General features: G+C 42.4%; 1 protein-coding gene across 3 annotated transcripts; it reads left to right on the forward strand.

Annotated features, from left to right (window-relative positions):
• Positions 1 to 5320: 5320 nt before the first annotated feature.
• copb2 (COPI coat complex subunit beta 2) lies at positions 5321 to 23711 on the forward strand. 3 transcript variants are annotated; one of them, XM_045714550.1, is made up of 21 exons: positions 5321 to 5456; positions 10183 to 10320; positions 10433 to 10519; positions 10675 to 10801; positions 10929 to 11077; positions 11251 to 11397; positions 11578 to 11677; positions 11874 to 12016; positions 12244 to 12443; positions 12735 to 12845; positions 13037 to 13125; positions 13352 to 13458; positions 13686 to 13829; positions 13946 to 14076; positions 16326 to 16533; positions 16780 to 16890; positions 17248 to 17462; positions 22152 to 22428; positions 22615 to 22698; positions 22964 to 23128; positions 23287 to 23711. In XM_045714550.1, exons 1-21 carry the CDS (start codon positions 5454 to 5456, stop codon positions 23380 to 23382), a joined length of 2832 nt encoding a protein of 943 aa, XP_045570506.1. In that variant the 5' UTR covers positions 5321 to 5453; the 3' UTR covers positions 23383 to 23711. The 3 variants fall into 3 exon arrangements, with proteins under 3 accessions (XP_045570506.1, XP_014045585.2, XP_045570507.1); XM_014190110.2 differs by having other exon boundaries at positions 22615 to 22692; positions 22961 to 23128; XM_045714551.1 differs by having other exon boundaries at positions 22615 to 22692.
• Positions 23712 to 23867: the final 156 nt, after the last annotated feature.

Raw genomic sequence — 23867 nt, forward strand, 5'->3', positions numbered from 1 at the left:
AATTGAGTAATTTTGATGGATGGCTTACTGGTGTGGACACTACCGGGGCAGTCAGTGAGGTAGAACATAGAATGAAACAAAAAATGGCACCAATATTGTCTTACAATGAGCCACACCAGTGATTTTGCCATATTTCTTCTGGTCCATTTTTTGCCTAGTGGGCCTGTCTAACTTGTTCTTGTTTTTTGCGCAAAATGATAATTATCTGGCTAATAATGGGGGTCTCAATTAATAAAATGGGCCGTCGTGGGAGTCTCATGGGACAAAAATGGGCCGGTGTGTTAGAAATGCCAGAGCTGATTTCTGGTCCCAGTCCGCCCCTGAAGAGGATTATCAGCATGCAAAAGCTTTTGCTTTGGCTTTTGTCCTGTTATTTCAGCCTGACTTTTTTTTGTGTGTGTGTGTTTGTAGAAGTTTAATCTCAGAACCCAGAACCAAATCTCACATGCTCTGGCCAGCAGTCAATTACAAGGTGTGTCTAGTAACAGTAGTGCGTATGGTAGATTCAGCACAATTTCAAGAACATGATCTTGTGTGAGTGAGCCTTACTCAAACTTTTCAGTTTTCCATTAGCAGATACTTGGTTTGCACATTTTGAACTTGATCAACCTGCTTGCTCAAAGCTCAATAGCCTGATGTTAGAGCAGAATAAATACAAGGGACAAGAAAGAAAAAAAACTCTCAATGGTGCAGATTCAGTTGATGAATCTGTTTGCCTATCTGTCCTGTGTGTGTGTGTGTGTGTGTGTGTGTGTGTGTGTGTCTGTGTGTCTGTGTACATGCGTGTGTGTGTGTGTGTGAGAATTGGCACTACGTATCTCCCCATTTGCCCCCTTTAAAAATGAGAGAGTAATTTTGATGGATAGCTTACTGGTGTGAACTCTCCCGGGGCAGTCATTGAGGTAGAACATAGAATGATACAAAAAATGGCACCAATATCATCTTACCAGTGATTTTGCCATATTTCCTCTCTCATTAAAGCCAAAAGGATCAGGAGCGGACTGGCCATCTGGTGTCTCTTCCCCCCCCATAGCCATAGCATTCAACTATTTTAGCAATAGTACTCTGCCCTCAGCCTTGGCTGATATATAAAAAGACTGGGACACTGTACACCTTCACATATTTGCCACCATGGCCTATTTATTGCCTTTACCTCCCTTATCTCACCTCATTTGCTCACATTGTATATAGACTTGTTTTCTACTGTATTATTGACTGTATGTTTGTTTTACTCCATGTGTAACTGTGTTGTTGTATTTGTCAAACTTCTTTGCTTTATCTTGGCCAGGTCGCAGTTGTAAATGAGAACTTGTTCTCAACTTACCTACCTGGTTAAATAAAGGTGAAATAAAATTAAAAAAAATAATAAAATTAAAATAAACATATGATTCAGTCAAAAGTTAACCATTCCACAGAACCAACATGCCTCCAGACTTCAATGGCAAAGTTGGTGAGCAGTGATAACTTTGAGGATTACATGAAAGCACTGAGGATGATTTTTTCTCCATTATCTCCATGGATTACCACTATGGTATATATAATATTTTTCTATCCATCTGCAGAGAAGGATGAGAACAAATCTAAAATATATTTTATTATCACATACATACACTGCCTGTGCAGTGTGCACTACCACTGCCAATATGCTGTATTGTAACTTTATAGTATGCCAATATGCTGTATTGTAACTGTTTAGTGTGCCAATGTGCTGTATTGTAACTGTTTAGTGTGCCAATATGCTGTATTGTAACTGTTTAGTGTGCCAATATGCTGTATTGTAACTGTTTAATGTGCCAATATGCTGTATTGTAACTGTTTAGTGTGCCAATGTGCTGTATTGTAACTGTTTAGTGTGCCAATATGCTGTATTGTAACTGTTTAGTGTGCCAATATGCTGTATTGTAACTGTTTAGTGTGCCAATGTGCTGTATTGTAACTGTATAGTGTGCCAATATGCTGTATTGTAACTGTATAGTGTGCCAATATGCTGTATTGTAACTGTATAGTGTGCCAATATGCTGTATTGTAACTGTATAGTGTGCCAATATGCTGTATTGTAACTGTTTAGTGTGCCAATATGCTGTATTGTAACTGTTTAGTGTGCCAATATGCTGTATTGTTTAAAAAAAATGTATTTCACCTTTATTTAACCAGGTAGGCTAGTTGAGAACAAGTTCCAAAACATACAGTCAATAATACAGTAGAACAAAAGAAAACAAAAAGTCTATATACAGTGAGTGCAAATGAGGTAAGTTAAGGCAATAAATAGGCCATGGTGGCGAAGTAATTACAATATAGCAATTGTAACTGTATAGATGCCAATATGCAGGTCTACTATATATTACATTGAGATACTATCTTCTGCAGTATTAACTGAGAGATTCATATAGGGACCACCTCAATCTGCGGTGTAATATGTAACATGTGTAGTGGTGCAACATTGCATACCGGTATGTTGCTTTCATTACAGTGCCTTCAGAAAGTATTCACACCCCTTGACTTTTTCCGCATTTTGTTGTGTTACTGCCTGAATTTAAAACGGATTCAATTGAGATTTTGTGTCACTGTCCTACACACAACAACCCATAATGTCAAAGTGGAATTATGTTTTTAGAAATGTTTAGAAATGTTACAAATAAAAAGCTGAAATGTGTTTGGTTCTAAATAAACAGAGTAAAACTCACGGACGACTAGGGTCACAGAGCTGCATAAGACAAAGACATATTTACACAAGCACTGGTATTCCTCCTATGCTGTCTCCTCCTTAAACATCTGGACAGCCGATACATCTCTGTTGCTAGACAGGACTTTAGTGATGCCTGTCCCTTCTCACTTCATCTGACCTGACCTCGGCCCAAATTCCTCACTCCTCCCCAACTCACGGCTGTCTTGTTGACTTATACCAGACTGTGGCCCTTCTCCTCTCCATAGGATATCTGATGTCTAACAATAACATGTTCTGACAGGATGTAAACTTTCTGCATTCCCCTCTCTCCCTCAGTAACATGAATAAGGATATTTCATATTTCAAGTTTAGAAGTCAGTACCCATCAATTGTCTTGGGTCAATAGTGTTCAACCCCTTTGTTATGGCAAGCCTAAATAAGTTCAGTAGCTAACATTCGCATGGACTCACGATGTGTCCAATAATAGTGTTTAACATGATTTTTAATTGACTACCTCATCTCTGTACCCAACACGTACAAGTAAGGTGCCACAGTCAAGCAGTGAATTCCAACCACTGATTCCACCACAAAGACCATGGAGTTTTTCCAATGCCTCACAAAGAAGGGCACCTATTGGTAGATGGGTAAAAAAAAGCAGACATTGAACATCCCTTTGAGCATGCATGGTGAAGTTATTAATTACACTTTGGAAGATGTATTAATACACCCAGTCACTACAAAGATACAGGCGTCCTTCATAACTCAGTTGCCGGAGAGAAAGGAAACCGCTCAGGGATTTCACCATGAGGCCACAGTGATTTTAAAACAGTTACGGAGTTTAATGGCTGCGATAGGAAAAATGGATTCATAACATTGTAGTTACTCCACAATACTAACCTAATCGACAGTGTGAAAAGAATGAAGCCTATACAGAATACAATTATTCCAAAACATGCATCCTATAAAGTAAAACTGCAAAAAAAAATACATAATCTCAGATCATTCCATCTAATTCTCATCTTCCTTTTCTGTTTCTTATTATTATTATTATTATTATTAATATATTTTTCTACTTCAGTGATTACTTATTTTCCTGTCCTCAGACCTTGCATAATAGCCTTTTCCCTTTTGTGTTACAAATGTGTTTTCCTTTATAGAGAGACATTGAAACAACAAATTTTTTAAACACTATACTTTTTACTGTATCTTGTGCGAGGCGGACAAACTGTGTGCCCAGAAGGGGGAAAATGAGAACTGTGGGTGGAAGCACTGGATTGAAGACCTTGTGGGTAAGCATTTTTTACTTGAATGATCATGTTCATAATAGTTATACTGTAAGCAATGGCAGTATAGCATCTCTATCCTTAACATTGCAGATAGAAATATTAATGTGGACCTGAAATTATTCCATACTGTGCATGACAGAGAACATCTCACTTCTACTGTATCTGAATGTTATCGAAATGTTGCACCTTCCTCAGGAGCTGATGAACAGCATAGAGATATTGCCACCTGCAGGATATAAGTGGATGTGCAACTTATTTTACAGACTAACAGGAGAACACAATTCTAAGGTAGCATCTCAGTGATTCTTTCCTTCATTTGCACTGATCGAGCAGGACTAGACCTATCCTGTTTCTTCAAAGGGAATGAGATAATCTGAGGAAGATGGCAGCCCAAGCTCCCAATACAAAACTTGATATCTGACCTCAGACAATTTAGATTTATTCTCTGAATTCACAGAAACTGACTTGTGAAGACATAGTCTGCTTGTAGGTGTTTAAAAATTAAGAAAAAATAATAAAGGACATCTGGATATAAGTTACTGGATTCACCACTTTTTTGTGTCATACTATTTCAAACTCATATCATAACACAAGCAAATCTGAATAAAGCATTGTTTATTGTTCACTCTTTTTAGCCTTATATGTGTTATTTTTGTTGGGCAAATCTTTCATAACTCTAATACAATGTTGTGAGTCTTTTCATAGAAATGAATCCGTCATATGTTAGCCTAAAACTTCTCAACGTTGATCATGGGAACCCACTATTATTGCTAAATGTCCCTCTGGTTGATCATTTATTAGACTCATTTGTTTAGCCCAGTGTTTCTTAACCTCTGAGTCATTGACCAGTGTCAGTCTGAGGGATGTGCCGAGATAGTTAATTTACAACTGAGTCAGTTTTACAGTTCTAGTTTTAATGTGAGTGGTCCCCCAAGCTGGAAAAGCCCTGACACAAGAGGGACCATAGCTTGCTGGTCCCAGCTGGCATAAAACACTTTGAGAAACTACTACCTGATCAAAGACAATCCCATGTGGCCATAGCTGATACACAGCGAAGACTCCTAAACCATATAGGATTAGGAACATAAACTAGTGGGTATGCTTTCTACCCTGGACTGAACACCAGTCTTACAAAGATGAGTTACAGTTGGGCAAATGCAGCAAGTATACTGGCATTTGGACCATCACAGTGATTCATTTTGCTCGGGAAATAACCCTGTCTGAACCTGTTTATAAACTGCAGAAACATATTAATATGCACAACATGTATATGCTATGTTCGAAAAATTAATTTTAACAAAGTTATAGCTAAACTACAGCAGTGCACCTCGGAAAAAGTGCCACGACCCCAAACCACACGTCATCGATTGCCGTCGCACGCAGTTTCAGGAAGTTTCATGGGTTCCACGTCACTACTCGACAGTCTGTCCACAGAAAACGCAGCACCGACTGTAATTATTCGTAATTCATTCACATAAAGAGAGACAATCCAGAGATAAAACATGGTGAGACAAGTTTACATTCGATGTTGAAAGTTGTATGTATTACGTACATATATGTAGTCTGAATTGTAATGTTTGGTGACATGTGACCAGTTTATGTCAGTAAAGACGGTGCGGTGGTGATTGAGACAAGCTAGCTATGCTAACTAAGGCTAGCTAGCTAGCAAAACAAGCTAGGCCTGTTGCTAGTTAGTTAGCTCACAATTTGTCCACCTACTAACGTTATTCAATCAAATGTATTTATAAAGCCCTTTTTTACATCAGCAGATGTCACAAAGTGCTGTACAGAAACCCAGCCTAAAACCCCAAACATCAAACAATGCAGGTGTAGAGGCACGGTGGCTAGGAAAAACTCCCTAGAAAGGCAGGAACCCTAGGAAGAAACTTAAGAGAGGAACCAGGCTCTGAAGGGTGGCCAGTCCTCTTCTGGCTGTGCCGGGTGGATATTATAAGAGTACATGGCGTTGATAGATGACCAGCAGTATCGAATAATCACATTGGTTGTAGAGGGTGCAACAGGTCAGTATATCAGGAGTAAATGTCAGTTGGCTTTTCATAGCCGAGCATTCAGAGGTCGAGACCGCAGGTGCGGTAGTCCTGTTCGTCCTTGTTTAAACTATTCCGATGCATTATTATATTTTGGGAATGATGATAGCTAGCCAAATACTTGCTAACTAGCTAGCAAAGTAGTAAAGATAATCAAGTCAAATCAAATTGTATTTGTCACATGCTCTGAATACAGAAGGTGTAGACCTTACAGTGAAATTGTTTATTTTATTTTACCTTTATTTAACTAGGCAAGTCAGTTAAGAACAAATTCATATTTTCAATGACGGCCTAGGAACAGTGGGTTAACTGCCTTGTTCAGGGGCAGAACGACAGATTTTTACCTTGTCAGCTCAGGGATTCGATCTTGCAACCAACGCTCTAAATGCTTACTTACAAGCCCACATACACATGGTTAGCAGATGTTATTGCGAGTGTAGGGAAATGATTGTGCTTCTAGTCCCGACATGTAATCTAACAATTCCACAACAACTACCTAATACATACAAATCTAAGTAAGGGAATGGAATAAGAATATTTACTTATGAATAGATGAGCAATGACAGAGTGGCATAGGCAAGATGCAATAGATACATACAGTATATACATATGAGATGAGTGATGCAAGATATGTTAACATTATTAGTGGCATTATTAAAGTGACTAGTGATCCATTTATTAAAGTGGCCAATGATTTCAAGTCTGTATGTAGGCAGCAGCCTCTCTGTGTTAGTGATTGCTGTTTAACAGTCTCATGGCCTTGAGATGGAAGCTGTTGTTCAGTCTCTTGGTCCCAGCTTTCATGCACCTGTACTGACCTCGCCTTCTGGATGATAGCGGGGTGAACAGGCAGTGGCTTGGTTGGTTGTTGTCCTTGATGATCTTTTTGGCCTTCCTGTGACATCGGGTGCTGTAGGTGTCCTGGAGGGCAGGTAGTTTGCCCCCAGTGATGCGTTGTGCAGACCTCACCACCCTCTGGAGAGCCTTGTGGTTGTGGGCGGTGCAGTTGCCGTACCAGGTGGTGATACAGCCCGACAGGATGCTGTCAATTGTGCAGCTGTAAAAGTTTGAAGGTTTTAGGTGACAAGCCAAATTTCTTCAGTTACCTGAGGTTGAAGAGGCGCTGTTGCGTCTTCTTCACCACACTGTCTGTGTGGGTGGACCATTTCAGTTTGTCTGTAATGTGTGCGCCGAAGAACTTATCTTTCCACCTTCTGCACTGCTGTCCCGTCTATGTGGATGGGGGGGTGCTCCCTCTGCTGTTTCCTGAAGTCCACGATCATCTCCTTTGTTTTGTTGACGTTGAGTGAGAGAGTGTTTTCCTGACACTACACTCCAAGTGCCCTCACCTCCTCCCTGTAGGCTGTCTTGGTCGTTGTTGGTAGTCAAGCCCACTACTGTTGTGTCATCTGGAACTTGATTGAGTTGGAGGTGTGCATGCCCACGCAGTCATGGGTGAACAGGGAGTACAGGAAGGGGCTGAGCACTCACCCTTGTGGGGCCCCAGTGTTTAGGGTCAGCGAAGTGGCTAGCCTCTCTCAACAATGCAGTTTTAAGAAAAATAAGTGTCAAAGTATTTACAAAAGTAAAAAATCAATAATAAAAGAAGAAAAATAGCAAATACAGTTGAAGTCGGAAGTTTACATACACCTTAGTCAACTACATTTAAACTCAGTTTTTCACAATTCCTGACATTTAATCCTTGTAGAGATTCCCTGTCTTAGGTCAGTTAGGATCACCACTTTATTTTAAGAATGTGAAATGTCAGAATAATAGTAGAGAGATTTATTTCAGCTTTTGTTTCTTTCATCACATTCCCAGTGGGTCAGAAGTTTACATGCACTCAATTAGGATTTGGTAGCATTGCTTAACTTGTGTCAAACATTTCGGGTAGCCTTCCACAAGCTTCCCACAATAAGTTGGGTGAATTTTGGCCCATTCCTCCTGACAGAGCTGGTGGAATTGAATCAGGTTTGTAGGCCTCATTGCTCGCACACGCTTTTTCAGTTCTGCCCAGACATTTTCTATGGGATTGAGGTCAGGGCTTTGTGATGGCCACTTCAATACCTTGACTTTGTTGTCTTTAAGCCATTTTGCCACAACTTTGGAAGTATGCTTGGGGTCATTGTCCATTTGGAAGACCCATTTGTGACCAAGCTTTAACTTCCTGACTGATGTCTTGAGATGTTGCTTCAATATATCCACTTAATTTTCCAACCTCATGATGCCATCTATTTTGTGAAGTGCCCCAGTCCCTCCTGCAGTAAAGCACCCCCACAACATGATGCTGCCACCTCCGTGCTTCACGGTTGGGATGGTGTTCTTTGGCTTGCAAGCCTCCCCCTTTTCCCTCCAAATATAACGATGGTCATTATGGCCAAACAGTTCTATTTTGTTTCATCAAACCAGAGGACATTTCTCCAAAAAGTATGATCTTTGTCCCCATGTGCAGTTGCAAACCGTAGTCTGGCTTTTTTATGGCGGTTTTGGAGCAGTGGCTTCTTCCTTGCTGAGCGGCCTTTCAGGTTATATCGATATAGGACTCGTTTTACTGTGGATATAGATACTTTTGTACCTGTTTCCTCCAGCATCTTCACAGGGTCCTTTGCTGTTGTTCTGGGATTGATTTGCACTTTTCGCACCAAAGTACGTTCATCTCTAGGAGACAGAACGCATCTCCTTCCTGAGCGGTATGACGGCTGCGTGGTCCCATGGTGTTTATACTTGCGTACTATTGTTTGTACAGATGAACGTGGTACCTTCAGGCGTTTGGAAATTGCTCCCAAGGATGAGCCAAACTTGTGGAGGTCTCCAATTCTTTTTCTGAGGTCTTGGCTGATTTCTTTTGATTTCCCCATGATGTCAAGCAAAGAGGCACTGAGTTTGAAGGTAGGCCTTGAAATACATCCACAGGTACACCTCCAATTGAGTCAAATTATGTCAATTAGCCTATCAGAAGCTTCGAAAGCCATGACATAATTTTCTGGAATTTCTTCCAAGCTGTTTAAAGGCACAGTCAACTTCGTGTATGTAAACTTCTGACCCACTGGATTTGTGATAGTGACTTGTAAGTGAAATAATCTGTCTGTAAACATTTGTTGGAAAAATTACTTGTCATGCACAAAGTAGATTTCCTACCCGACTTGTCCAAACTATAGTTTGTTAACAAGACGTTTGTGGAGTGGTTGAAAAACGAGTTTTAATGACTCCACCCTAAGTGTACGTAAACTTCCGACTTCAACTGTAATTAAGGAGCGACAATAAAATAACAGTAGCGAGGCTATATACAGGGGCTACCGGTACAGAGTCAATGTGCGGGTGTACAGTACCAGTCAAGATAATGAACATCTTGCCTCTAACTCCATTATCTGTTCTCTACTACTGACCTACTGTATATTTGACTCCACGCTAACTTTGATCGTACAAGTCATTTGATGAGCATCAACAGATGTACTATTTACTAGGGTTGGGCTGTATCCAGATTTGAAAACCTTCATACCGTTCCTGTACCTTACCGGGACACAGAGGTATTGCCAGCAGTGCACACAAAGTAGTTAATTTAGCTAGCTAGCTAGTTAATTTAGCTAGCTAGCTAGTTAATTTAGCTAGCTAGCTAGTTAACGTTAGCTAGCTACAGTACATATCACATTTCCCTACTACCGTTACGCGTGAGCAGTTTCAAGTTTAATGTCACATGCATAATTACAGTGAAATGCCCTTACAAGCTCTAAACCCAACAATGCAGTAATCAATATCCAATAGTGTAGTCAATATTTATCTAGCTAGTTATCTTTCTACATTTTGCATGTAAAATATTTTTATTTTGATGGTATGGTAGCTGCATTGCTAGCTACTGTGCTGTGTTTACATTTTTGGGGATTTTGGAAGGATTAGTAATTGTGTACTAGCTAAAGTTAGATCACCATTAGCTAACGTTAGCTTGCAAGCTACCTATGCAATCTGGGGTGTATTCATTAAGCCGATTCTGTTGCAAAATGTTTCTTTAACAGAAGCAAACGGAACGAAACGTGGAGGGGCCTACCTGAATTTGTCCAATATAGACTTTAGTTTTTGTTGCAAATTGCAACTGTTTGGACTAATGATTACACCCCAGATCAGTACACTGGGCACTGCTCTGTCAGTTTATTTGGATTGACTTGACAGCATCTCATCTGTCTCACAGCCTCTCAGGCTGGACATCAAGCGGAAGCTGACAGCCCGGTCAGACCGCGTGAAGAGCGTGGACCTCCACCCGACCGAGCCGTGGATGCTGGCCAGCCTGTACAATGGTAGTGTCTGTGTCTGGAACCACGAAACACAGGTAAACAAACACAGTTCCAGTGATGTTGACTACTTGCACCATGAAGATAAACAACTCAAAGCGAAACTTATATGCAATTAAAATGTACGATTTGTAAATATCTCCAATCCAGACCTTGGTGAAGACCTTCGAAGTGTGTGACCTTCCAGTGAGAGCATCGAAGTTTGTAGCCAGGAAGAACTGGGTCATAACCGGAGCGGTGAGTGATGTTGATTTAAAATTCAGGACAAGCATCTACTGAGAAAAGAGAACTTCTGATGGTCTATCTTATCTTCCTCCACTTTGTGTGGACTTGTAGAATGGAGACTACTCGCTCACTGCATTTGCAATGTCTTTCCTCCTTTCTCTCTGTAGGATGACATGCAGATCCGAGTGTTCAACTACAACACCCTGGAGAGGGTCCACATGTTTGAGGCCCACTCTGACTACATCCGCTGCATCGCCGTGCATCCCACCCAGCCCTACATCCTCACAAGCAGTGGTACGCAATCAGTAACTCTTCTCTTTTTTTGGACTCCCGTGTTTTTATACTTGTGTCAAATGCACAAACTCATTCTCTGTCACACAAGTATGATATTAACTGACTGTTACATCCTGTGTGTGTCCAGACGACATGCTAATCAAGCTGTGGGACTGGGAGAAGAAGTGGTCTTGCAGTCAGGTGTTTGAGGGCCACACCCACTACGTCATGCAGATCGTCATCAACCCTAAAGACAACAACCAGTTTGCCAGCGCTTCTCTGGACAGAACCATCAAGGTAACACCAGACACTGTGTGTGTGTGTGTGTGTGTGTGTGTGTGTGTGTGTGTGTGTGTGTGTGTGTGTGATGACTGCCTAACAAAAGTTGTGTGTGTGCTTACAACAACCATAGAGTTTCGATGTTTGTGAGTGTGTTGTTTTTTTCTGACACATGGTCTGTCCTATCCCAGGTGTGGCAGCTGGGCTCCTCCTCTCCTAACTTCACCCTTGAGGGCCATGAGAAAGGAGTCAACTGCATTGACTACTACAGCGGAGGGGACAAGCCATACCTCATATCAGGTGCTGATGACCGTCTGGTCAAGATTTGGGACTACCAGGTAAGACAGCTGTCCTGTGCCTCACCTACTCAATGGAGGCGGGATTAGTGGACTGTGTGTTTGCGCATGACTATTTTAGTCTTGCTGACCGTTCTCATCCCCTTGTCTCACCAAGAAAAAAGTTGAATTGTAGATGTTTGTAGCAGAGGATCACTCTCTCTCTTTATTTCCTCCTATCAGAACAAGACGTGTGTGCAGACCCTGGAGGGCCACGCCCAGAATGTGTCGTGTGTCAGCTTTCACCCAGAGCTGCCTATCATCATCACAGGCTCAGAGGACGGTGAGGAAATTCCTTAAACTCTATCATATTCTGATCCTCTGAAAGTACTTATTCTGTTGTTGGTGAGCAGATATATTCGCTCCACTCTGGATGATTTTACATATTGAAAAATCCAAACGTTAAATAAAACCACACAAAAACATGCACACAAGTCCCCCCAAAAATATTTTAAAAAATCCATTCTCTGGTTCCTTAGGCACTGTGCGTATCTGGCATTCGAGTACGTACCGTCTGGAGAGCACGCTGAACTACGGCATGGAGCGCGTGTGGTGTGTGTGTGGCCTGAGAGGCTCCAACAACGTGGCGCTGGGCTACGACGAAGGCAGCATCATCATCAAGGTGTTCAATAGACACGTCAATGACCATATATTTGTGCATAAGAGTCAAAACTCAAGAAAAACACTTTTTTTCCCACACTGACGGGTTCCCACTGCGAGTTTGATAGAATTTCTGTTTGTACACATTGCACGCGTACTCTTTAACTCCCTTTCTATGTTGAAACAACTACTCAGTGACATCTCCTGAAAGCCTTGGTACTTTATTCCATCCTCTCCTGTGATCTGTAGCTGGGCCGTGAGGAGCCAGCCATGTCCATGGACACCAGTGGGAAGATCATCTGGGCCAAGCACTCGGAGGTGCAGCAGGCAAACCTGAAGGCCATGGGCGACACGGAGATCAAGGACGGAGAGAGGCTGCCGCTGGCCGTCAAAGACATGGGCAGCTGTGAGATCTACCCCCAGACCATCCAGCACAACCCCAACGGAAGGTCAGTCCGCACTGCATTGGACTCCCGTGTCAGCTATTCAGTGAATCTATCCAAATGTCTTGCACAACAACTGCATATTTGTGTGCCACACCTTCAAATGTTATATAAAAAAAACTCATTTGTTAGAAAACATGTGGACCCCCACCACACACACACTTTAAAACGTGTTCCACATCTCCAGAAATAAATGGCTAATTCTCCAAACACACCTCAACTTCAAAGTCTGTTGAAAATCTGGATGTTTTATAGAGCCCCGCTTTAATCCATATGCATTGTTGTTTGCGTTGTCAGGTTTGTTGTGGTGTGTGGAGACGGAGAGTACATCATCTACACTGCCATGGCCCTGAGGAACAAGAGCTTCGGCTCAGCGCAGGAGTTTGTATGGGCACACGACTCCTCCGAGTGAGTCCATCACACACACCCCTACAATTCATTCACAGCAATTGGGATTTAGCTTTATATAATTTAGCTTTATATAATTTAACTAAATAACCAATCAAAGTTTTTATGGTATGTGATTTAGTCTTTTTATTTCCAGAATGGATGATTACTTTCTGTCACTAAGAGAATGTCCATGGTCTGCCTTGTCATAGGTATGCCATCAGGGAAAGCAACAGTGTGGTCAAAATCTTCAAGAACTTCAAGGAGAAGAAGTCTTTCAAGCCAGACTTTGGTGCTGAAGGTAAGTGGAAGAAGGCAGGCCCAGGTAGTTAGTAGTGTGAACAAAGATACTGCAAACAAATTCTGACAGTTTTGATGGAACCCGCCAGGTAATGAAAAAATGTTTTACGACAGAAAATGAAATGAACTTTCTTATTGGACAACTCCAGGTAGTCCATATGTGTTTCAGTATGTTTTCTTCCAACTGGTGCCTAACGAATATGAGCCTGATATAAATTTCCCTGCAGGTATCTATGGAGGCTTTTTGCTAGGCGTCAGGTCAGTGAACGGTCTGGCCTTCTATGACTGGGAAAACACAGAGCTGATCCGCCGCATCGAGATCCAGCCCAAACATGTGAGTACTCCTGTAGAGAAAATAGCATCTTTATCAGAATATAGATGTGTACAGGAGCATCCTGGCATGGGGTCTGTTTCGGTGAATGTTTGCTTTTCTACCCAGTACCGTATTGATAGAAATGTGCTTTATGACATAGCGTTTTCATCATCATGCCATCAGGACTGAAAGCGAAGCATGAGATAACACTGCATCCTCTCTCTCTTTCCCTCTCTCTCTGTTTGTAGATCTTCTGGTCAGACTCCGGGGAGTTGGTGTGTATAGCCACAGAAGATTCCTTCTTCATCCTGCGCTACCTGTCAGAGAAAGTAGCCGCCTCCCAAGAGAACAACGAGGGAGTGACCGAGGATGGCATCGAAGACGCCTTTGAGGTGTGTGTGTGACAGGCAAATACTCTGGTGCCCTCAACAACAGAGCACCAGTGAACAGCCACCTCTTTCCTCCTCCCTAATCTGTCGGCCATTTTGTGTCTGTTTTGATCCTCCAGGTCCAGGGGGAGATCCAGGAAGTGGTGAAGACAGGCCTGTGGGTGGGAGACTGCTTCATCTACACCAGCTCTGTCAACAGACTCAACTACTTTGTGGGGGGAGAGATTGTCACCATCGCTCACCTGGACAGGTACGGCGAACCAGGGCTATATTTATTAGTGCACAGCGTAGCAATACGTTTTGCAACAGAAAACTAAAACTTCTTATGGGACAAATTGAGGTAGGTCCCTCCCTGTTTGCTTCTGTTTGGTTCATAGGGAATACGATCCAGGAGTAAGAGACTGGAGTTGAAGAATAAGTGGAGCTCAGTACTGCTGTTGCTTTAAGTGCGACACCAGTCTTGCTGGGTGTGTAAGCCCCAGTGTTGGGGGTATAAGACCAGAAACAATAACCTCTGTAAATTTGCAGAATAGGCTAAATGTTTGTGTTAAGTCAGCTAATGTAAAGCCAAAAGTCCCCACTAGTGTCCTCGTTAGGGCAACATTTGAATCAGTCACGTCCTTTTGAGTTGAAAGCAGCAGATGTGCTTGGGCTACGTTGACATTCATCCTACAACAAGACTATCCAACGAATAACTGAATAAATAGGGGGAGGTGGAAACCCCATTAACTTACTCAACAACCTCAAGTGTATTTTTTTGTGTTCTGGACACAGATTAAAGTGGAACTGACAGCGTTTTAACTACTGCAGGTATCAAACAGACAGTCATATTAGTCAAAAATATCAAATTCCCAGTTTATGCTATAAAACTATTTTAAAAATAGGTTCTATTTGACAAAAACTTCCAAGACGTACAGTAAGACATTGTTGGGAGAATAGATGGATGTTGTTCAGAACATGATTAATATAATTCACCAATACATTTCTTGGTAGTCCAAAACATATTGCTATCGGGTTATAAATCGAAGCTGGCCTGGTATATAGTTTGCTGCCTCTATTCGGGATGCACTGTTTTAGTTTTAAATACTACATTTTTTGGGACAAAAATGTATGAATATAACAGCCTGGGAATGTCAATATAATCAAACTAGCAAGGGCAACGATCACAAGTCAGTCATAACATGGCTAATAGGCTAGCGTATCTATTTAGGAAGCTATTTATTTAGCAAGCTTAAAAATACAGAGCCCAACATTAGTTAGCTAGCTGTTGGGAGGATGTCATGTCATTGGACAAGTGGGTGACTGAATTTTTCCCCTCGCTGTTTTTCGGTGGCTACAGCTAAAGATGCAGGTGTCATTTGGTTAGCTAGCAAGAAATGTGAGTTGCTTTGCTATGCTGAACTTGAACAACTATTCTTCACAGTTTGAATGCATATCTCTTAGTTGTCAATTAAATGTATTTGGCATCGATCAAATGGGCAGGCAGGCAGTTCCCATTCAATTGTCAAAATGTGTGTTGGGACAATCATGCATTGGCAGGCAAGCTGCAGAAGAGCAAGCAAGCTACTTTACCCCATCGTTTATCAGTGCAATTTTGACGGCCAACTTTAAGCTGAAGAAGATGGTTTGTCACTCTAGATTTGAGCTCATCTGGCTCTGGCTAACATTTGTTGTTGATTTTAGGGAGGAAGAGAGCCTACCTGTTCATGGTTGATTGATCAATAGGACTGTAAAGTTCCCAAATATAAGAGGACTCCTGTGGTATTTACTGCAGAAACCCATTCAGGTCTATTTTGTGGCTTGTGCGAATGCTTTTTAATGATCTGATGGTCTAAGGTCGCACTGTTGCTACTGCCTGTAAACACACAGTCCAGTTCAAAGTGAATGAAGGCAGGTCCTACTGCCTGTAAACACACAGTCCAGTTCAAAGTGAATGATGGCAGGTCCTACTGCCTGTAAACACACAGTCCAGTTCAAAGTGAGTGATGGCAGGCCCATATGGCTTATTTGCATCCACGCCTCCTGTAGTTCTGATTGTCTATGGCTCTGTGTAGAGTCTGGTCCAGGACAGGGCCGACACATCTTTATGAAGTTTTACTTACTACAGTGTCTATTAATTGTCCAAACGCACGGACGCTTTCTCACTATATATTGCTGTATAATTTTCACAAATGCCTTACTCTACGTCATTCCCAAACATTCTATGAAAGTGCTCAGAAAATATAAATAAATAAGGGGCCGTCATATTCTTCCTTGGGGTGTATATGAACAGATTTGTATCAGATTTCACATTGCTAAAACGCTGTCAGTTACACGTTAAGCCTAGTCCTGGACTAAAATGATCTTCCTATGAAAAGATCTTCCTTCGTTCCGCATGCTTTTTAGTCTAGAACTAGGCTTTATCTGTGCGTTGGAAACCAGCCCTAGAACGCCATCTCATAGTGTGATCAGTTTCCTTTTAAATCCCTATAACACACTGTCTATCTGCTCCATCCGTAGGACCATGTACCTGCTGGGCTACATCCCCAAGGACGACCGCCTGTACCTGGGCGACAAGGAGCTGAACATCGTCAGTTACTCCCTACTTGTGTCTGTGCTGGAGTACCAGACGGCTGTGATGCGCCGGGACTTTGGCATGGCCGACAAAGTGCTGCCCACCATCCCCAAGGAGCAGAGGACACGGGTAGCACACTTCCTGGAGAAACAGGTCAGAAACGTCCTGTTCACAGAGGAAGTGAGGCAAATGGATGAAGTAAAATGTAGTATTTATAATCTATGGTGGAGCCGGTGGGCAACGGGAATTCTAGCTAGACTACGGGATGCTAGCATTTCTGGACTCTCCATTTCAAAACAAAAATTGTATGTGGCTGCTGTTGTATGTTGTGTGAACTGACTGTGTGTCTTTCCATGAAATGTTACACTGTTTACTGATATGTTCTTGTTGGTCGTCCAGGGCTTCAAGCAGCAGGCTCTGGCCGTGTCATCAGACTCGGAGCACAGGTTTGAGCTTGCCCTGCAGCTGGGGGAGCTGAAGATCGCCTATCAGCTGGCTGTGGAGGCAGAGGTGAGACCTACAGTACAATAGGCTGTGGAGAGACCACTGCACACACACTACAAGAGTTCAAAGACTAAAGATTAATGTTAGTTATTCTACAATTAGTTATTCAATACTGAAGACGTATCTTCTCGGTTTAAATCTATTTAGTCAACATGTGATTTAGATCTGAATGGACTGTGTAGTCAAATTGTTAAATGAAATGAATTAACCGTCCTTCAGCTAAGCTGCACTAAACGATGTTTAACTATGTCATTGTTTTAGCTTGACGTGAGGATTCAACTCCGTACGATATCCGTCTAACTGACAGTATATAACGTGAACGTAAATGTTTAACATTAGACCCGTTGTTTTCTCTGGTGGCAGTCGGAGCAGAAGTGGAAGCAGCTGGCAGAGCTGGCCATCAGTAAGTGCCAGTTTAGCCTGGCCCAGGAGTGCCTTCATCACGCCCAGGACTACGGCGGCCTGCTGCTGCTGGCCACCGCCTCGGGCAACGCCGCCATGGTGGGCAAGCTGGCCGAGGGCGCCGAGCGGGACGGCAAGAACAACGTGGCATTCATGACCTACTTCCTGCAGGGGAAGTGAGTACAGAAGAGGGGAACAGGCAGGTGGATGGAGCACATCATGTGATTTACATTGAACAAAAATATAAACGCAACAATTTCAACGTTTTTACTGAGTTACAGTTCATATAAGGAATTAAGTTAATTGAAATAAATTAGTTAGGTCCTATCTATGGATTTCACATGACTGGGCAGGGGTGCAGCCTGGGAGGGCATAGGCCTACCCACTGTGGAGCCAGGCCCAGCCAATCAAAATGAGTTTCTCCCAAAAAAAGGGCTTTATTACAGACAGAAATGCTCCTCAGCACCCCTCCCCCCACAGACGATCCCGCAGGTGAAGAAGCCGGATGTGGAGGTCCTGGGCTGGCGTGGTTACACATGGTCTGCGGTTGTGAGGCCGGTTGGCCGTACTGCCAAATTCTCTAAAACAATGTTGTATTTATTTTGGATTCCAATAGCAGCTACTCTTCCTGGGGTCCAGCAAAATTAAGGCAGTTTATAAAATGTACAACATTAAATCAAATCAAACGTTATTTGTCACATGCGCCGAATTCAACAAGTGTAGACTTTACCGTGAAATGCTTACTTACAAGCCCTTAACCAAGAGTGCAGTTGAAGACGGGTTAAGAAAATAAATATTTACCAAGTTAACTAAAATAAAAAGTAATAATAAAAATGAACACAATAACAATAACGAGGCTATATACAGGGGGCACCGGTACCGAGTCAGTGTGCGGGGCTACAGGCTAGTTGAGGTAATCTGTACATGTAGGTGGGAGTGAAGTAACTATGCATAGATAAACATTACAATACATTCACAGGTTTCACAACACTGTGTGCCCTCAGGCCCCTACTCCACCACTACCACATATCTACAGTACTTAATCCACGTGTACGTGTGTGTATAGTGCGTATGTTATTGTGTGTGTGTATGCATGTGTCTGTGCCTTTGTTTGTGTTGCTTCACAATTCTATAAGTTGTTTTTTTTCTGTTTTTTTAAATATAATTTTATTGCTTGCATCAGTTACTTGATGTGGAATAGAGTTCCATGTAGTCATGGCTCTATGTAGTACTGTGCGCCTCCAATAGTCTGTTCTGGACTTGGGGACTGTGAAGAGACCTCTGGTGGTATATCTTGTGGGGTAATGATGGGTGTCCGAGCTGTGAGCCAGTAGTTCAAACAGACAGCTTGGTGCATTCAACATGTCAATACCTCACATAAATACAAGCAGTAATTAAGTCAATCTCTCGTCCACATTGAGCAAGGAGAGATTGACATGCTTATTATTAATATTAGCTCTCTAAGTCCTTTTTTTGTGGTACCTGACCACATGACTGAACAGTAGTCCAGGTGTGACAAAACTTGAGCCTGTAGGACCTGCCTTGTTGATAGTGCTGTTAAGAAGGTAGAGCAGCTCTTTATTATGGACAGACTTCTCCATATCTCAGCTATTGTTGTATCAATATTTTTTGACCATGACAGTTTACAATCCAGGGTTACTCCAAACAGTTTAGTCTCCTTAACTTGCTCAATTTCCACCTTATTTATTACAAGATTTAGTTTGAGGTTTAGGGTTTAGTGAATGATTTGTCCCAAATACAATGCTTTTAGTTTTAGAAATATTTAGGACTAACTTATTACTTGCCACCCACTCAGAAACTAATTGCAACTCTTTAAGTGTTGCAGTCATTTCAGTCGCTGTAGTAGCTGACGTGTATACTGTTGAGTCATGTTAAAATGCCAGGTTTTTGTGATGTAAAAGAATGAGACAAAGATAAATCATGTCAGAACTTTTTCTACTGTTAATGTGACCTATAATGTGAACAATTCAATTGAAAAACAAACTGAAATCTTTGAGGGGGAAAATGAAAAATAAAAACCTTACAATAACCTGGTTGCATAAGTGTGCACACCCTCTTATAACTGGGGATGTGGCTGTGTTCAGAATTAACCAATCACATTCAAACTCATGTTAAATAGAAGTCATTACACACCTGCCATCATTTAAAGTGACTCTGATTAATCACAAATAAAGTTCAGCTGTTCTAGTAGGATTATCCTGACATTATCTTAGTTGCATCTCAGAGCAAAAGCCATGGTCTGCAGAGAGCTTCCAAAGCATCAGAGGGATCTCATTGTTGAAAGATATCAGTCAGGAGAAGGGTACAAAATAATTTCCAAAGCATTACATATACCATGGAACACAGTGAAGACAGTCATTATCAAGTGGAGAAAATATGGCACCACAGAGACATTACCAAGAACTGGACGTCCCTCCAAAATGTATGAAAAGACGAGAAGAAAACTGGTAAGGGAGGCTTCCAAGAGGCCTACAGCAACATTAAAGGAACTGCAGGAATGTCTGGCAAGTACTAGCTGTGTGCTACATGTGGCAACAATCTCCCGTATTCTTCATATGAATGGGCTATGGGGTAGGGTGGTAAGACGGAAGCCTTTTCTTATAATGAAAAACATCCAAGCCCGGCTGAAGTTTGCAAAAACAAACATCAAGTCCCCCAAAAGCACGTGGGAAAATGTGTTATGGTCTGATGAAACCAAGGTTGAACTTTTTGCCATAATTCCAAAAGGTATGTTTGCCGCAAAAACAACACTGCACATCACCCAAAGAACACCATACCCACAGTGAAGCATGGTGGTGGCAGCATCATGCTTTGGGGCTGTTTTTCTTCAGCTGGAACCGGGGCCTTAGGGTGGAGGGAATTATGAACAGTTCCAAATACCAGGCAATTTTGGCACAAAACCTTCAGGCGTCCGTTAGAAAGCTGAAGAGGAAGTTCACCTTTCAGCACGACAACGACCCAAAGCACACATCCAAATCCACGAAAGCATGGCTTCACCAGAAGAAGATTAACGTTTTGGAATGGCCCAGCCAGAGCCCAGACCTGAATCCAATTGAACATCTCTGGGGTGATCTGAAGAGGGCTGTGCACAGGAGATGTCCTCGCAATCTGACAGATTTGGAGCGCTTTTGCAAAGAAGAGTGGGCAAATATTGCCACATCAAGATGTGCCATGCTAATAGACTCCTACCCAAAAAGACTGTGCTGTAATAAAATCAAAAGGTGCTTCAACAAAGTATTAGTTTAAGGGTGTGCACACTTATGCAACCAGGTTATTGTGATAAAAAAAAAAAATCCCCTCAAAGATTTCAGTTTGTTTTTCAATTGAATTGTTCACGTTATAGGTCACATTAAAGGTGGAAAAAGTTCTGACATGATTTCTTTGTTTCATTATTTTACATCACAAAAACCTGGCATTTTAACAAGGGTGTGTAGACTTTTTATATCCACTGTACATAGACACACAGGCTTTACTCAAAGCCATTGGCATGTCATTAGTAAAGGTTGAAAAAAGTAATGGGCCTAGACAGTTGCCCTGGGGAATTCCTGATTCTACCTGGATTATGTTGGAGAGGCTTGGGCTCCCAAGTGGTGCAGCGGTCTAAGGCACTGCATCTCAGTACTAGAGGCGTCACTACAGACACCCTAATTCGATTCCAGGCTTTATCACAACCGGCCGTGATTGGGAGTCCCATAGGGCGGCGCACCATTAGCCCAGCATCGTCCGGGTTTGGCCAGTGTAGGCCGTCATTGTAAATAAGAATTTGTTCTTAACTGACTTGCCTAGTAAAATAAAGGTTAAATAAAATTAAAACTCCAGCAGCAGACTATTGTCGATAATGTCAAAAGCCGCACTGAAGTCTAACAAAACAGCCTCCACAATTTATCATCAATTTCTCTTACACAAATGACTGATGATTGGCTAAGTGCTGTGCTTGTTGAATGTCCTTCCCTATAAGCGTGCTGAAAGTCTGTCAATTTCTTTACTGTAAAATAGCATTGTATCTGGTCAAACACATTTTCTCCCAAAAGTTTACTAAGGGTTTGTGACAGGCTGATTGGTCGGCTATTTGAGCCAGTAAAGGGGGCTTTACTATTCTTAGGTAGCGGAATGACTTTTGCTTCCCTCCAAGCCACACACATTCTAGTAGGCTTAAATAGAAAATATGGCAAATAGGAGTGGCAATATCGTATGCTATTATCCTCAGTAATTTTCCATCCAAGTTGTCAGACCCTGGTGGCTTGTCATTGTTGATAGACAACAGCTTAGGCTGCTTATGGTAGAGAAATTAACATTAAATTCTCTGGTGGACATTCCTGCAGTCAGCATGCCAATTGCATGCTCCCTCAAAATACATCTGTGGCATTGTATTCTGTGACAAAACTGCACATTTTAGACTTGCGCAAGGTGCACTTGTGTAATGATCATGCTGTTTAACCAGCTTCTTGATATGCCACACCTGTCAAGTGGATGGATTATCTTGGCAAAGGAGAAATGCTCACTAACAGGGATGTAAACAAATGTGTGCACAAAGGTTTACAGAAATAAGCTTTTTGTGTGTATGGAACATTTCTGGGATGTTTTATTTCAGCTCATAAAACATGGGACCAACACTTTATATTTGTTTAGTTTTTTTGTTCAGTGTATTACCAATGGAATCTTTCTGTCACCGGCGCTATTCCTTCATCCATGTCAGTGAGGCATCCGACTTCCTTGTTGTAGCTGTTAACAATTAGCAAAAATAAGCTCTTGGAAAGTACATAACTCAACTCTTTATGATATAACGTGATTAGTAGGAGTTTTGGACCTCTCTCTGACACTGGTGTCTGGCTGTCTGTCCTCAGACTGGACCACTGTCTGGAGCTGCTGATCCGGACCAACCGGCTGCCCGAGGCGGCCTTCCTGGCCCGCACCTACCTGCCCAGCCAGGTGTCCAGAGTGGTCAAGCTGTGGAGGGAGAGCCTGGCCAAGGTCAACCAGAAGGCGGCCGAGTCGCTGGCCGACCCCACTGAGTATGAGAACCTGTTCCCCGGGCTGAAGGAGTCGTTCGTGGCCGAGCAGTTCCTCCGTGAGACCTGTCCGGGCAACTCCCGGCCAGCCACCGACTACCCTCTCATCACGGTGAGTGGTGGGGGAGCTCTAATAAATAGGAATAATCTGACGTTCACATCTCGAAGCTGAAAGATAGTTATGGATGCATATTTGCGTCACAGAAGTAGTCCACTCTCTCTATCCTTATCTCATCCATTGCTGTCTTTGTCTGATCGTTGACACACAACACCCATTCCTCGTGTCTCTTTTCTCCAGCCCAATGAAGAACGCAATATACTAGAGGAGGCCACGGGCTACGAGCCCAAAGGAACTCCACTCTCCCTCGCTACACCGGTACTGGTAAAATCTTAATTCTTCTCAGAAACCTCCACTACAAAGACTAATTGGAGGCCAACTTGATTAAAGGCTTTGTAGTTCTAGTTCTACACAGACAATATGTTTTTGATATCACTGACCTAGAAGTGGAAGAGTAGAGTTTCACATCTAGAAAAGCCCTCACGTGTTGGCTGGATTAAAGATGGAATCAGGGGAGATGCTAAAAAACAGACCTCACACGCCTTGTGTTGAGTCCTGCTCATGTCTGTGTGTATGCGTCCACCAGCAGGCTGAAGACGGCGGCGAGGAGACCATGCCGGCTGCAGGCGTGATGGCGTCCGTGTTGGCGGCGATAGTGGCCCCCGTGGCTGCAGCCGTGATCCCCTCGGAGGCAGAGCCTGAGGTTGCACCTGAGGAGGAAAGCCCCAGCTCATCTGAGTCACAGAAGGACAAGGTAGGCAACAGCCTCCCTAGAAATAGACCAATGTTCAGTAGGTGAGGAGCTTTACCCAGTGAGAAGAAATCGAGATGTATGAACATAACCTGTTGCAATATCAGTACCATTAGCTGTGTTATGGGCCAGGTGTTAACGTTGTGTGTTTACTTCCCCAGGCCCTGGACGAACTTGAAGACGACCTGGACAACATGGAGCTGGACGACATTGATACCTCGGACGTCAACCTGGACGACGACTTCCTAGATGACTGAGAACTCCCCCTCTCTCTCTCATTCACGCTATCAATTTATTTAAGAGACCAAACCCACTTTTGTAATTTTACTTTACCTGTGTTATTTTTGTCCTACGGTGTTTGGAAGACTAAGTAGATTATTATGCTGATTCCCAGGCGAGGGAAAGAGAGGCGAGTTATACATGTCTTGAATCTTAAAGCAGATTTTTTTTTACTTCATCCAGGACCTTGCCTTCACTAATTATCTGTGCATTGAGTTATATATTTTCACCCCTGTATGTGTTCAATGGCAAATCAGTGTTCATTTACGCCAAATAAATTGCAAATGATGTACATGTATGTCAAACACTGGTGTTGTTAGTTTGACCTTTTTGATCCATCGGGGGTATAATCATTAGATGCTGGCTTTTAAACTGACCTCTAAAAAGTACAATAATTCATTTGTGCTGTGTTTTTTCACAGTAGACTTGATTGTTGTTAACTCAGTTTTTTAGCTTCATTTGT

This window comes from Salmo salar, chromosome ssa03 (genome assembly GCF_905237065.1).
Source record: "Salmo salar chromosome ssa03, Ssal_v3.1, whole genome shotgun sequence".
NCBI lineage: Eukaryota > Metazoa > Chordata > Actinopteri > Salmoniformes > Salmonidae > Salmo > Salmo salar.

What these genes read in the sequence shown, in the direction of transcription:
- copb2 (XM_045714550.1), top strand. An exon ending in CTACATCCTCACAAGCAGTG is followed by an intron (nt 10,802 to 10,928) that starts GTACGCAATCAG and finishes GTGTGTGTCCAG; the next exon opens with ACGACATGCTAATCAAGCTG. An exon ending in AAGGCAGCATCATCATCAAG is followed by an intron (nt 12,017 to 12,243) that starts GTGTTCAATAGA and finishes TGTGATCTGTAG; the next exon opens with CTGGGCCGTGAGGAGCCAGC.